This window comes from Glandiceps talaboti, chromosome 22, assembly GCF_964340395.1.
Source record: "Glandiceps talaboti chromosome 22, keGlaTala1.1, whole genome shotgun sequence".
Classification (NCBI taxonomy): Eukaryota; Metazoa; Hemichordata; class Enteropneusta; family Spengelidae; genus Glandiceps; species Glandiceps talaboti.
Genome location: NC_135570.1, coordinates 16,181,705 through 16,197,505, shown reverse-complemented (window position 1 = coordinate 16,197,505; position 15,801 = coordinate 16,181,705). Strand labels below are relative to the sequence as shown.

The window sequence follows — 15,801 nt, the reverse complement described above, 5'->3', positions numbered from 1 at the left end:
CACCATCTAAATCCTGTTGTCTAGATCCAATCACCATCTAAATCCTGCTGTCTAGATCCAAACACCATCTAAATCCTGCTGTCTAGACCCAATCACCATCTAAATCCTGTTGTCTAGATCCAATCATCGTCTAAATCCTGCTGTCTAGATCCAATCACCATCTAAATCCTGCTGTCTAGATCCAATCACCGTCTAAATCCTGCTGTCTAGATCCAATCACCATCTAAATCCTGTTGTCTAGATCCAATCACCGTCTAAATCCTGTTGTCTAGATCCAATCATCGTCTAAATCCTGTTGTCTAGATCCAATCACCGTCTAAATCCTGTTGTCTAGATCCAATCACCGTCTAAATCTTGTTGTCTAGATCCAATCATCGTCTAAATCCTGTTGTCTAGATCCAATCATCGTCTAAATCCTGCTGTCTAGATGCAATCACCATCTAAATCCTGCTGTCTAGATGCAATCACCGTCTAAATCCTGTTGTCTAGATCCAATCACCGTCTAAATCTTGTTGTCTAGATCCAATCATCGTCTAAATCCTGTTGTCTAGATCCAATCATCGTCTAAATCCTGCTGTCTAGATCCAATTACCGTCTAAATCTTGTTGTCTAGATCCAATCACCGTCTAAATCCTGCTGTCTAGATCCAATCACTGTCTAAATCCTGTTGTCTAGATCCAATCACCGTCTAAATCCTGCTGTCTAGATCCAATCACCATCTAAATCCTGTTGTCTAGATCCAATCACCGTCTAAATCCTGCTGTCTAGATCCAATCACCATCTAAATCCTGTTGTCTAGATCCAATCATCGTCTAAATCCTGCTGTCTAGATGCAATCACTGTCTAAATCCTGCTGTTTAGATCCAATCACCGTCTAAATCCTGCTGACTAGATCCAATCACCATCTAAATCCTGTTGTCTAGATCCAATCACCATCTAAATCCTGTTGTCTAGATCCAATCACCATCTAAATCCTGCTGACTAGATCCAATCATCGTCTAAATCCTGCTGTCTAGATCCAATCACCGTCTAAATCCTGCTGTCTAGATCCAATCACCGTCTAAATCTTGTTGTCTAGATCCAATCACCGTCTAAATCCTGCTGTCTAGATCCAATCATCGTCTAAATCCTGTTGTCTAGATCCAATCATCGTCTAAATCCTGTTGTCTAGATCCAATCATCGTCTAAATCCTGTTGTCTAGATCCAATCATCATCTAAATCCTGCTGTCTAGATCCAATCACCGTCTAAATCCTGCTGTCTAGATCCAATCACCGTCTAAATCCTGTTGTCTAGATCCAATCACCGTCTAAATCCTGCTGTCTAGATCCAATCACCGTCTAAATCCTGTTGTCTAGATCCAATCACCGTCTAAATCCTACTGTCTAGATCCAATCATCGTCTAAATCCTGCTGTCTAGATCCAATCACCATCTAAATCCTGCTGTCTAGATCCAATCATCGTCTAAATCCTACTGTCTAGATCCAATCATCGTCTAAATCCTGTTGTCTAGATCCAATCACCATCTAAATCCTGTTGTCTAGATCCAATCACCATCTAAATCCTGTTGTCTAGATCCAATCACCATCTAAATCCTGCTGACTAGATCCAATCACCATCTAAATCCTGCTGTCTAGATCCAATCATCGTCTAAATCCTGCTGTCTAGATCCAATCACTGTCTAAATCCTGCTGTCTAGATCCAATCACCATCTAAATCCTGTTGTCTAGATCCAATCATCATCTAAATCCTGTTGTCTAGATCCAATCATCGTCTAAATCCTGTTGTCTAGATCCAATCATCGTCTAAATCCTGCTGTCTAGATCCAATCACCGTCTAAATCCTGTTGTCTAGATCCAATCACCGTCTAAATCCTGTTGTCTAGATCCAATCACCATCTAAATCCTGCTGTCTAGATCCAATCACCGTCTAAATCCTGCTGTCTAGATCCAATCATCATCTAAATCCTGTTGTCTAGATCCAATCATCGTCTAAATCCTGTTGTCTAGATCCAATCATCGTCTAAATCCTGCTGTCTAGATCCAATCACCATCTAAATCCTGCTGTTTAGATCCAATCACCATCTAAATCCTGCTGTCTAGATCCAATCACCGTCTAAATCCTGTTGTCTAGATCCAATCACCATCTAAATCCTGCTGTCTAGATCCAATCATCATCTAAATCCTGTTGTCTAGATCCAATCATCGTCTAAATCCTGTTGTCTAGATCCAATCATCGTCTAAATCCTGCTGTCTAGATCCAATCACCATCTAAATCCTGCTGTTTAGATCCAATCACCATCTAAATCCTGCTGTCTAGATCCAATCACCGTCTAAATCCTGCTGTCTAGATCCAATCACCATCTAAATCCTGTTGTCTAGATCCAATCACCGTCTAAATCCTGTTGTCTAGATCCAATCATCGTCTAAATCCTGCTGTTTAGATCCAATCATCGTCTAAATTCTGCTGTCTAGATGCAATCACCGTCTAAATCCTGTTGTCTAGATCCAATCACCATCTAAATCCTGCTGTCTAGATGCAATCACCGTCTAAATCCTGTTGTCTAGATCCAATCACCGTCTAAATCTTGTTGTCTAGATCCAATCATCGTCTAAATCCTGTTGTCTAGATCCAATCATCGTCTAAATCCTGTTGTCTAGATGCAATCACCGTCTAAATCTTGTTGTCTAGATCCAATCATCGTCTAAATCCTGTTGTCTAGATCCAATCATCGTCTAAATCCTGCTGTCTAGATCCAATCACCATCTAAATCCTGTTGTCTAGATCCAATCACCATCTAAATCCTGCTGTCTAGATCCAATCATCGTCTAAATCGTGCTGTCTAGATCCAATTACTGTCTAAATCCTGACCTCATTAATGACACAGTGTGTACATAAACCGGTGCAGAATCTCACCAACATAATCAATTCAGCAGGGCATAGTCCCAAACTCATTCAAGTATGCAGTCGTTAGTCTATTATTAAAGAAATCATCCCTTGATTGCAATGATCTGAACAATTATCGACCAGCTGCAGTCTCCAACTTACCATTTCTTTCAAAGGTCCTAGAAAAGATCGTCTCTCAACAACTGAACTCTTATCTGATGCACTATTCACTTCTAGAACCCCTGCAATCTGCTTACAGGGAAATTTCATAGCACAGAAATAACACTACTTTAAAGTTAATGACGACATATGTAACTCTTTTGATGCTGTACTACTAGACCTTTCCGCAGCTTTCGACACTATCGATCATCACATTATCCAACCTTGGCATTACCGGTATTCCTCTACAATGCTCTCATGTTACCTAAGAAATTGTCATCAATTAGTAATTTTCAATATCGTCTCTTCAGCATCCCAAGCTCTGGAATCTGGTGTACCACAAGGTTCCGTGCTCGGTCCCTTACTCTTCTACATATAGATCTCACCACTTGGACAGATGTAATTCATTTGTACTTATCATTTTTACCGTTAGACACCTCACCTTCAGTCTACATCAAATCCTGGATGACCTGTAATAAATTAAAAATGAACGATGATAAAACAGAAGTGCTGCTGATAAGATCTAAGTTCAGCCACCTGCCATGTCCAATCAACCAAATCTCGATTGGGTCTAGTAACATCCAATTAACAGATTCGGCTAGGAATATAGGAGTTATCCTTTTCATCATGCATACAGAAAACATATATCTGCAACCTGTCGCGCCATCTACTTTCATCTCCGCAAAATTGGTCACATTCGTCACTTTCTCAGTAAAAGCTCTTGTCAGCATCTGATTCAAGCCATCCTTTCTTCCAAACTTGACTATGGCAATGCACTTCTCTACTGACTACCATATGAACACATCAAACCACTACAACATGCACAGAACACAGCTGCCAGGATCATCACATGGGTAAAGCAACTCATTGCATCAATACTAAAGGAACAGCACTGGTTGCCAGTACAATTCAGAATTGATTATACAAAGTTCTCCTGACCACCTGTAAAATATTACATGGTCTTTCACCGCCTTACTTTTCAGACACTATCCGTAAGAAGCATAATCTCTGCACACTTCGGTCATCGCACAAGTACTTATTGTTTGAACTAATTACAGATGTAATTCCTTTGGTGGCCATGCTTTCTCATGTGCCGCACCACATCTTTGGAACAAATTGCCACTGGAGCTATGACAGACACTCACAATCAATGCCTTCAGGAAGAACCTTAAAACATGCTTGTTCGCGAAAATTTTCAATAATAACTGTACAGCGCCTCTGAACTCTACTTCGTATTGGGTACAGGCGCTCTGTAAATTTTTTTGATTGATTGATTGATTGATTGGTTGGTTGGTTGGTTGGTTGGTTGGTTGGTTGGTTGGTTGGTTGGTTGGTTGGTTGGTTGGTTGGTTGGTTGATTGATTGATTGATTGATTGATTGATTGATTGATTGATTGATTGATTGATTGATTGATTGATTGATTGATTGGTTGATTGATTGATTGATTGATTGATTGATTGATTGATTGATTGATTGATTGATTGATTGATTGATTGATTGACTGACTGATTGATTGATTGATTGATTGATTGATCTGTCTGCAAAAACGACCTTGACAGGTTTACAAATGAATACTTATATGCCTAGCGGCCATGATCACGCCCCTAGTAACAGCAAATTAGCAGTATAATTCACAAAGTTTTGGGTTACTGTAGTCAAATGCATGGAAATCACCGAATGAACACAAACATATGCTACCAAGACCAGGCCAATATTTACAGTCATCCTTTAGGAATGTATATTATTGTGCCCCAAAGTGTGAAGAGCTCAATATGGTATAAATTATTTTCTAGGTACTGTTTTACCCTTCATTTTATCCTCTCTGAATAAAGTCAATTCACCTCTTATGATGTCATGATTTAGGTACAACATTGTAATTTTAGATGACAGAAGTGTGAATCTTTTTTTTCTCTCATCAAATACTACAGATTGTAGAACTCGAGGGTAAATTGGCATCTCCTGTAGTGGAGAACGGTGAAAACTTTTCAGTTGGTGAGAGGCAGTTGATCTGTATGGCCAGGGCACTCTTAAGACGAAGCAAGGTAATGTAATATATTAATATCATTTTGACGTTGCATATTTCCTTAAATTGTCTTTATTTCTAGATTGAATAGTTTAATATATTATCATAGATGGCATCAATTTATTTTGTAACTGAAGGCGATTGGCAGTCATTCTAGTAAACATCAACAATCTCTATCTTGAAAATCCCCGAAGCAAAGGCTTTATATTTAATTCTTGAATGCTAACTAATACGTTTATACTTATTTATCACATAAATACGTGCAAATCTTCACCTGTGAGACGTCAAACAGGGCAGATCTAATTCTCTCAACTGTTTAGAGTGTTCATGCCAGTCCTACGCTACGATCAAGTTATCGTAATTTTATGTGATTTCAAAACGTAAATGTACACGTTACGTTACGTTACGTTACGTTACGTTACATGTATCCCTTGGTGGCATGACTCTGATACGTAGAGGTACTTTCAGTTTCATTTGATATTTTTTATTCTAACTAAAACCATGTAGATCATCGACGTGGCAGCCGGGGGGGGGGGGGAGTACCGGCTCGATTTGTATTTAATAGTCCACTGAATCATATGCAGCGCATTATGACGTAAAACTAACATTGATTTCGTGGGATTATATATAAGTATATTATTCGTGTATTTGTATATACTGAATGACAAATTAAAATTACTAGAAGCACAGAATCTGTATACTGAACCTTGAATGGGTATTAAAGTAAAATCACCAACAAATCTTGACTTATATTTCATTTTCTCCTAGATTCTGTTATTAGATGAAGCTACAGCTGCTGTAGATACAGAAACAGACAGTCTGATACAACAGACAATCAGAGATGCTTTCAAAGATTGTACCATGTTGATAATTGCTCACAGACTCAACACTGTTCTTAATTGTGATAAGATTTTGGTGATGGGTGATGGGAAGGTAAGAAACACTACGTTAATCTACTGATGGCGTATCTTATTGAGGTGTTTGAGACACACTGAAACCTAGTCATAAGAATTCAGCATTTGAGGACAACTATTTACTAGAAGTCAAAAGTTGGGTCAACTTGGATGGCCAGATAAGTCAAAGTAATCGACGTCCTATACGTCATACATCCAATGCGCCTGTTCGTGAGACTCGCTGCTCATACCGGACTGATAACACTTCATCTTGATATGTTCTTTACCGTATAAAAGAATTTCGTTTGCGACTTGCACAAACATTTGTCAGGGTACTGTGGCAATCGCTCGAATTCTGCCATGCGAACATTTTGATTTTTTGAATTTTCGCTCGTCTTGCTCGTGAAAGGACGAACGACAAAATAGTGTAGTCACTGTAGCGTGTCTTTTACGTTTACAGGTAAGCTTAAATCAGCATGGGTTATATAATACTTGCATCCATTTTAAATCCAATTTAAAATTGGGTATTGAGGTTAAAATAATAGGCACAAGAATGCACGCATCTGATTGGACATTCGTCACTGAAATACACGTATCAGGTTGAATGTTCGTCACTGAAATACATGTACCAGAGTGCTGGATTGGTTGTTGTTCGTCACTGAAATACACCATGTTAGTCCTGCTTGCAGACGGAGTAATTTGGGACTCGATTCTGACAATTGCCATGACCCTCATAGTTATTATCGTCTCTTGTATTATACCGTCTGCAAGGAGGACTACCATGGTGCTGGATGTTCGTCACTGAATACACTACCAGGGTGCTGGATGTTCGTCGCTAAAATACATTACCATGTCCCTGGATTTTCCTCACCCAAATGGCTTTTGCGTAGACTGATGACTGCTATGTATATCCACGTTGATGCATATTTTGATGGTCGTAAATACTTAGCATTTGATGCGTGTATGCAACAAGTAGGCTGACGTTAAGTTTGTGTGGTCTCAAACACCACACGAAGTTGTAACAGTGTACAAGGCGGAATGCTTTGAAAAGTTGCCTCAGACTGAAACATCTTTTGATGTGTCCTATTTTAGAGGAAATTCTTGCATAAAATCCTCAAATCTAAGCTCTTATGACCAGGATTCTGTCTCAAACACCCAAATGCTAAGCTTTTATGACAAAGAGTGTACTTATTTGTCCTTATTGTAATTATTTGCAGAATATAACTGATCATGCCAGAGTAATTTTTCATCGAAAACCTAAATCATTCAAAATGGAGACAAATTTGTAACGCATTTATTCCTGCAAGTCTTTATATTATTCGCTATAAAAGTATTATTAGTTGTATCGTATGAGTGAAAACAGAGATTTTTTATAATCACGAAATTGTCCTCAATTTAATATCAATACCATGTCAAATATTTCAATTTATATTTTTCATTACAGGTGGTAGAGTTTGATACACCATCTGTTCTACTAGCCAATCAGAACTCACAATTTAGTAGAATGATGGCAGCATCTGAGAAGACAAATCAATATTTGACATAGGTGATGCAGAAAGAACAATTTGACTAATTTCAAAATACTGATTATACTTTGATAAAACAAATGTATTACTTTTTAACGACAGTTTTGGATATTCTTTATAAGTTTTGTCTCACATAGCTCTACGTTATCATAGCATAAGTGTTATAACCATAATAATATACTGTAGAAATTATTTGACTGTCCGTTTTGCTAAGTTGCAGCAGACAATTAATCTTGTTGGTTATCAGTTGGAAAGTAAATAATTAGCCCCATAAAACTCATTGAGACCATGTGTGGTCATTTTAGTGTCAGTTCACCTTGTTGTCTAGCTGTGAACTCAAACTTCACTAATTACTAGTATCACATCACACATGCACACACAGTGTTTTACACAACAAAATACTTCATAAAGTTCATTTATAGTTCAATTTTTTTTTAAAACGATTACACCTGATTTAACAAAATAAGGAACAAAAATAAATGTTTACATATATACTGTTAGATTACTAGACTTGGTTTCCAACTTTGTCTCAACATTTGCTACAACAGTGACAGACATTGTTGAAGTTACACTAAAACTTAGAGGTACATAATATCACCAGAGTGCACACACTTAGTAGTCACCTTGTATGAAAATACTAGTCCCATGTATTTTTTTAATGATATAGCTTCTACAATCGTAAGTAATTCTACTTTAAATATGTGCATTTTTCATAGTTATAATTTGCAGGTATTTACATGGACTCATTCAAACACAAAATTGATGAGCATATATCTCTGAAAAGAAAGCAAGACTTACAGTAGTCAAGGACAAGCAGAAAACTCCTTGTACAGTATAAACTTGTCTATTCATTCAAGCAAACCCATTGAATGCTTGTGATAAGATCAACTGAGATAAGATCGTAAATCTGCAAGTCATATACTGTACACACTTCCACAAATGAAGTAAACTGGGAGGCTAACCTTCATTTTTGTTCTTTATTTTGTCAAATCAGCCGTAACGACTAACAACTTCAACTTTTGTGTTGTCATTATTTACTATCACATTACTAGAAAATACTAGTATCAACTTTTAATAGTGAAACTTTTACAACTTCAACTTTAATACTGCTCTGATGTCCAATCATAAAACAACAAACTTTACATCATGTATTGACAACTCATACATCATAGTCGAGTGACAACAAGACTATATAAAAACGTTACTGATATAAACTTTACTAATCTAGTTCCTATACAGTATTGTTACCATTACATGTAAAGGTCCACTCACAGGTTAGGGTTTAGAAACCATAGTTGGAATCAAGACTAAAACTTTGCATGCAACTATATGTTTTCCAAGTATTGACAACTGACAAAGCCATGCTACAGAAATATTGCAAAGGAAATGTCCCCGAAAAACCTTGGATTGCAAGTCAAACATTCGGAACAAGAATTGCAGACTTTAACAGTGCAAATCAGCGAGGAACTGATTTTTCAAATGCAAGGAACAACCCTATCAAAGAGAAATTGGAGTCGAAATTCTGTACAAGTGGCGCAACCCGATAAATTAGATTATCCAGAGAAACAGGACTAGAAATGACTTAGATGTAAACATGGCATGTAAAATATGTGTTAGTAACTCTTTGTTATGATGGCTAACTTCAAAGTAGTATACATTGTCAATACATGAACAAGTTGTAGTTGCATGCAAAGTATATACAAGAAATGTTTTATTATAGTCTTGCAATGTTGTCACTGGACTTTAAAGTTAAAGTTGGGAGTTGTCAATACATGTTGTAAAGTTTGTTGTTTTATGATGACTGGACATCAGAGTAGTATTAAAAGCTGAAGTTGTAAACGTTTCACTAAAAGTTGACACTAGTGTTTTCTTTTTTTTATTTTGTTATTAAATAATTACAACGTAAAGGAAGTTTAATTTGTTTATCAATTTACCATTATCAAAATCATAAAAAAAATTGAACTATAAATGAACTGTGTGAAGAATGTTGTTGTGTAAAACACTGTGTGCATGTATGATGTGATACTAGTAATTAATGAAGTTTGAGCTAAGAAGCTAGACAACAAGGTAAACTGACACTAAAATGACCACACATGGTCTCAATGAGTTTTATGGGGCTAATTGTTTACTTTCCAAATGGTAACCAACAAGATTAATTGTCTGCTACAACTTAGCAAAACGGACAGTCAAATAATTTCTAAATAATTTGTACAAAATTGAGTTACAAACACGGACTTGTCAATGTTTAACATTGTTTCTTAAGATGAAACACAGTCATTTTGTTAATTCTAAAAAATCTCAAATAAACACCCACCCCATACGGTCCTTTTCAGACTTGGCTAGTTAGTTGGCAACGGATTCACGGTCGTTTTTTTCTGCTCTCATTGAATGGTCTTGCAGCCAATACTTAGTATTCTAAATTCAGTTAACATATACCCATATACATGTATGTAAAATTCGCTTGACTGGTTGCGAGATATGGCGTTTGTGGTGGTCATTTTGTGACCGTTGTCATGAGACCGCAAACATATGTGGTTACAGCGCCACCAACAATAACACCTGACAATCTACACAAATTGTTATTATATATATTGTTTGTAAACATGATTTAAAAAAAATTATGAATATGTAAATACTACAATGACATACAATAGCCAGGGTGCTCTGTTTATGGCAAGATAAGACATTGTTGCACAGCTTAATCTGAATCTTGGAAATGTGTCCGAAAATCAAGAGTCCTTGTACAAACGTGTCGTAATCATTTTGAACGTCTGTCCTGTTTGGTAGTAGTAGGTCAAATGTCACTCTAATTTCTTTACGACATCATTTTCATCGGAAATGCTGACAGAAAGAGGAGTGAAACTGAACAAAACTCTGTGTCGTTTAGAAGCTGTACTATTCCGAAACAACGTATCTGTGCCGTGAAACCAATCCAAGAATCCCAAGAAACCGAAGTTGTAGTGAAACCTGGAATGACAAAAGAATGAGTGAATGTATATTAGTATATCAAAACCAATTCGTCGTTCTTGACTGGCAAATATTATATAATGATAAAGCCTTACATTCACACTTTGTTTATATAGTATATACTCGAGATGATTAAGTATTTTTGTTGTAGTGCATTTCAAATTGCTAAAAGTCAATGCAAGTTATCAAAAGGTTTCTTGGGATTAAAAATGATTTGATGATTATATTACATTCAATGTAATCAAAGATCTGCAAGAACAAAGAATAAAATGATGTATATAAAAAGTCTGTACAATCACAAACTTTGAAGTATAAATCTGATCCGTTACGATGAATGTTCTCATCATGAAACACATATTTTAAATGTACTTTGAACGAAATTACGTCATTTCAATGAAGATCAAACACGATCAAGTCAAGAAAATCCGCAATTTGGTTGGAAAGACACTCCTAGTATAACAATATATGTTTGCCATTTCCCTATGAGCATACATGTACGTACGTACTTACTTAGCGTGATGGAAGTCGTGATATTCAGGGGACAATGTGAACGGCAAGTGATATCCTGAATGGTGAATACTGGTTGCAAATAAAGCTATGCCTATCCACAGCCATGCACTGAGGAGGTGAGACTTCATGATAAACGGACCAACAAACAGAGGGATCGAATTTGATGCTATAAACTCGACAGGATGAGCGTAAATACACACCAATCCAATCGGAGCTGTCCATTCGTGGTGTTTCTTGTGAATCCTTTTATACAGGTATGGATGGTGAAGAAGACTATACATTGAAGAGATAACAACAAATAATGTACTTAGTCTATTAAAATGATAGGAAAATGAATGAATGTGTAAAACTATTTTCAACGTACCATGTTTTGGAAATATTACTGAAGTTAACTTGGGACTGTCCTTTTTTTCTGAAACATCCAAATCACACCACTCCATTAAAGGATGCAAACAATACGCATGAACTAAAGCTACTCTAGTTTCAACTGGAACTGTTTTTGAAACCACTTTGTTAGATATAACAGATATAACAAAAAGATTGTGTTTCCGATAACCGACCCTAGTTTAAGCCACTGACCCTAAACATTTTTTGAACATTTAAAACAAGAAGATAAGAAATTCTTTGTCTTCTTCACCTTCATGTACATCTGTTTTCTTTCCCCAGTCATGTCATGTACATATTTCATCCAAGTATCACAGAAGGGGTATTCTGACCGACCTTTCAGTTAGTTGGTTGGTTCCAAGCAATATTTTTTTCAAAATAAAAACAAGTAAAAGGTGAAGAAAAATAAAATAAAATGAAATGAAATAAATCAAACTCCCGACCTTACTACCCTATTTTCTGAGGCCGCTACCGGAAACACAATCATTTTTTTTTCGTCTAATCACGTCTTTCTCGTAATAGAGCACACCCTGAATAGAATGACCTGTGGTAAACATATTTGTGTAAGTAGCTGTACACATAATATGGTAAATTACATCCAATCAAATTAAATTAAAGTTGATTTTGGGGTCCGCACCCAAAAACCAGCGACCCTATGCAATCACGATTTCGATCTGTCACTGCAATACTGATGAATATAATCGAATTCTAATTATATGTACAAAGTCTAATTATTGGTATTTCAACCATTTACCATGAATATGTTGTTGATTTTCTGATCCAAAATGATACTCCGGTTACAGCTAGTGGAGTTTGAAGTAAAAGGAACTTGATCTTGGTGTTATATACACCAGGCAGTAATTTAATGTATGTATGTATGTATGTATGTGTGTATGTATGTATGTATGTGTGTGTGTGTGTGTGTGTGAGAGAGAGAGAGAGAGAGAGAGAGAGAGAGAGAGAGAGAGAGAGAGAGAGAGAGAGATAAATAGTTGATACGGATGAAGGAATACATTTAATAACAAACTCTGTTATGATTTGAAATGTGTGAGTTCGTTTATATGTGCCTTACCGATGGGAGTAATAAAATAAAATTTCATCACATAGTACCGCGACGATGATGTCAAGAAGTATTCTTGAGTTGGAAGGAATATTATAACCACAGTTACTACCACGCCACTGACATGCCAAGTACCATCCGTAGGAGGCAATAGGTGTAATCAACATAATATTTGTAAATGATATCTTTAAGACCTTTGGTAGCAGTGATGGATCCAGCTACAAAATAAAATATGTTTTGGGAATTCAAAATTCAATAAATTAGATTTCAAAGTACAAACATAGTTACTTGATATCATAGTGGTGTTGATAATCCAGTCATAAATAAAATTTGATTATTTCAAAATCACACACACACACACACACACACACACACACACACACACACACACACACACACACACACACACTTCAACAATTATATAGGTACTGTACACAGTGGGATGCACAAGTTGACAAGTTGCCATGCTGGTTTTCATTTGTAAAGTAAACAAATGAAGCCATTAATATCATCCAGTCGATCACAGCCTATTTCTAATAGCAATGCTTTCTCACTTTTCGATGAGAACGTGATGATTTGGTAAAAGGATCCCGCTGTGTGCTGTGTGTCTCTATTTTTTGTTAGTCTGGAATTGAATTGTGTCTATCTTTGTGTTGACAACATCATGTCCCATTAGTGAATCAGACTCGGACATTTGTAAGCTATTCAAGTACTGCCAGATTACACTGTAGGTTAGTTCACATTTCACATTGACATACTAAGAGCTGGAAATAGATATATAACTAATACTTACTGGTGTATTTTTATCACCTTGTACTTTGTACTGGGAGAGAAACGTCGGTCTTCCCGTCAAGTCAATGTAAAGTAAGCCTAGATTAGTCACCCAATATGTAGTCATGGCAACAAGCCACGTTCCTATGAGGAATTTAATGAGAGCAACGACGCATTGTATTAATGTAAACTTAATTATGTTACCAATACTAAAATAACATTCTGTCACTACCTTACCTGACCTGACCTGACCTGTACCTTACCTGTACCTGTACCTGACCTAACCTGCGTTTGGTACCGTCCGGTTACCAATGAATTGTGATGATATAGATATGTTAACAAAAGCCACTGTTGTATTATGTTGTTGTCGACATCTTTCACGTAGCTCTGCTGAATGTTTGCATTGGACATATTTTGAGTAGTCGCTGATCTAGTCTGAATGCCAACATAGTTCGATTCGATGAAAGATATCACTAGACTATCGCCGATATAAAGTGTTATGACCTGCCATGGCTATTTTTAATTCGACTGAAACCTGTATTCAATTTCTTCCACTCCCTGTGTTTAGTATTTCTAAGATATGTCTCATAACACCATATTCACTGGTCTAGGATAGACTATTCATTTTTCACCTGAAACCCCCATTTCTATTCACCACACGTACACGATCATGGAGACGAGTGACAGAACGCCAGGTCAGTGACAGTTGGTTGTAAAACGTTTTCTATATACGTAAGTGTACCTAGAGAAGATTACTATACCCACCCCTATTCCATACTTACCAACTGAGAACATTAACAAGTCATTTTCACCAAATAAACGATATATCTTACTCCAGACAAATTCTATATATCGTGGTTGTGTTATATTGCCGTCAATTCCATCCATCACTACTAGAGTTTGCCTATATGTTTACACCGTTACGTTTGAGATAAAGTTTGTCGTCGAAACGGTACAGCTTCAACTTGGTTTATTTTGTTGTACTACGCCCCCAAGGTACACCGTTCAGTGTAAAGTCAGCTGATTGCGATAACCTAACTATCGAGGTCAATATTTATAAATAGTATGACCTTTCTTAAGTCGGTCACTGAGTACATAGAATGTATGCAGTGAAGCCGTCTAATCTGTATAATTTAGTGATATATATTACTAATCACTGCATTAAAAATAACCCAGAGACTTGTCACTGTGGCAAGAAGCTCTCTGCACTAGCCCATAGTCGGACTTGTCTGGTGTAACTATCTCAAGAAGCTCTCTAAACCCTGATACTTGTTTTGGTGTTACTAATATTATCTCAAGAAGCTAGCACTCTCTAAATCCAGAGACTTGTGTTGGTGTTACTATCTCAAGAAGCTCTCTATACCCAGAGACTTGTCTTCGTGTTACTATCTCAAGAAGCTCTCTAACCCAGAGACTTGTCTTGGTGTTACTATCTCAAGAAGCTCTCTAACCCAGAGACTTGTCTTGGTGTAACTATCTCAAGAAGCTCTCTAACCCAGAGACTTGTCTTGGTGTAACTATCTCAAGAAGCTCTCTAAACCCAGAGACTTGCCTTGGTGTTACTATCTCAAGAAGCTCTCTATACCCAGAGACTTGTCTTCGTGTTACTATCTCAAGAAGCTCTCTAACCCAGAGACTTGTCTTGGTGTAACTATCTCAAGAAGCTCTCTAGTCTAGAGTCTTGTCTTGGTGCTACTATCTCAAGAAGCTCTCTAACCCAGAGACTTGCCTTGGTGTTACTATCTCAAGAAGTTTTTTTCACCCAGAAACATGTCTCGGTGTCACTATCTCAAGAAGCTATCTACACCAAGAGATTTGTATTGGTGTTACTATCACAAGAAGTTTTCTACACCATATCCAGAGACTTGTCTTGATGTTACTATCTTTAGAAGCTCTCTCTCTGTATCTTATGTATATGATGTAGAGAGCTTCCTATAAAATAAAATAGTAAAATTTGTTCACTAACTTCCTGAAAAAATATTGAAATCTGCCTGCTTTGCCCACTGCCTTCTCCTTTCCCCATATCTTACAGCTGAAATATATGTTGCCCACTGAAAGACCGGTTCATTTTTCCCCTCCCACTGGCCAAGCAGGGGAAATTGCCCGTCCACTGAAAAATCGTGTATGAACATTTTTTTGCACGAACAGCTTCAGTCACTCTATTCAAAGCCATATGTGTTGTTGTTGTTGTTGTTGTTGTTGTTGTTGTTGTTGTTGTTGCGGTGGTGGTGGTGGTGGTGTTGGTTGTTGTTGTTGTTGTTGTTGTTGTTGTTGGTGGTGGTGGTGGTGGTGGTGGTGGTGGTGGTGGTGGTGGTGGTGGTGTGTTTTAGTCCCTTTTGGCAAAGTAGCAAGATCTTAATAAGTGGATTCACGTATGTACTGTATTTGGGCTGTGCAAAAGAGAACCACATGTTCCTCAAGTCGAAGTAGGCCTAACCACAATTTCAGGGTCAATGTTCACACACACACACACACACACACACACACACACACACACACATTATATATAATCTGGGTATATTGGATAAAAGTAACACAGGGAGTTTAGTATTGTATTGTTATACTATCAAAGTTTCATCAAATGTTTGATTGAAGGCACAACAAATTATGAAGTCATAATCA

The 15,801-nt window shown here is 37.1% G+C and overlaps 2 protein-coding genes across 2 annotated transcripts in view; one reads left to right on the top strand and one right to left on the bottom strand.

Annotated features, from left to right (window-relative positions):
- The window catches only part of LOC144452111 (ATP-binding cassette sub-family C member 5-like), a 32,594-nt gene extending 24,949 nt beyond the window's left edge, over positions 1-7,645 (top strand). The window contains exons 21-23 of the mRNA XM_078143128.1: positions 4,974-5,087; positions 5,837-6,001; positions 7,406-7,645. Coding sequence (XP_077999254.1) covers positions 4,974-5,087; positions 5,837-6,001; positions 7,406-7,507 — 381 coding nt within the window. The 3' untranslated portion in view covers positions 7,508-7,645. The remainder of the gene's footprint in view (positions 1-4,973; positions 5,088-5,836; positions 6,002-7,405) is intronic.
- Positions 7,646-10,270: 2,625 nt separating this feature from the next.
- On the bottom strand, positions 10,271-14,067 carry LOC144452091 (fatty acid hydroxylase domain-containing protein 2-like). Its single transcript, XM_078143104.1, has 5 exons — positions 13,962-14,067; positions 13,202-13,323; positions 12,421-12,626; positions 10,965-11,237; positions 10,271-10,454 (listed from the first exon to the last, which is right to left on the bottom strand). Exons 1-5 carry the CDS (start codon positions 14,065-14,067, stop codon positions 10,289-10,291), a joined length of 873 nt encoding a protein of 290 aa, XP_077999230.1. The 3' UTR covers positions 10,271-10,288.
- Positions 14,068-15,801: the final 1,734 nt, after the last annotated feature.

What these genes read in the sequence shown, in the direction of transcription:
- LOC144452091 (XM_078143104.1), bottom strand. Translation starts at nt 14,067, where the DNA reads ATGGATGGAATTGACGGCAATATAACACAACCACGATATATAGAATTT. An exon ending in CTTGTTAATGTTCTCAGTTG is followed by an intron (nt 13,324 to 13,961) that starts GTAAGTATGGAA and finishes AATTCCTCATAG; the next exon opens with GAACGTGGCTTGTTGCCATG. An exon ending in CACGACTTCCATCACGCTAA is followed by an intron (nt 10,455 to 10,964) that starts GTAAGTACGTAC and finishes TTGTCATTCCAG; the next exon opens with GTTTCACTACAACTTCGGTT.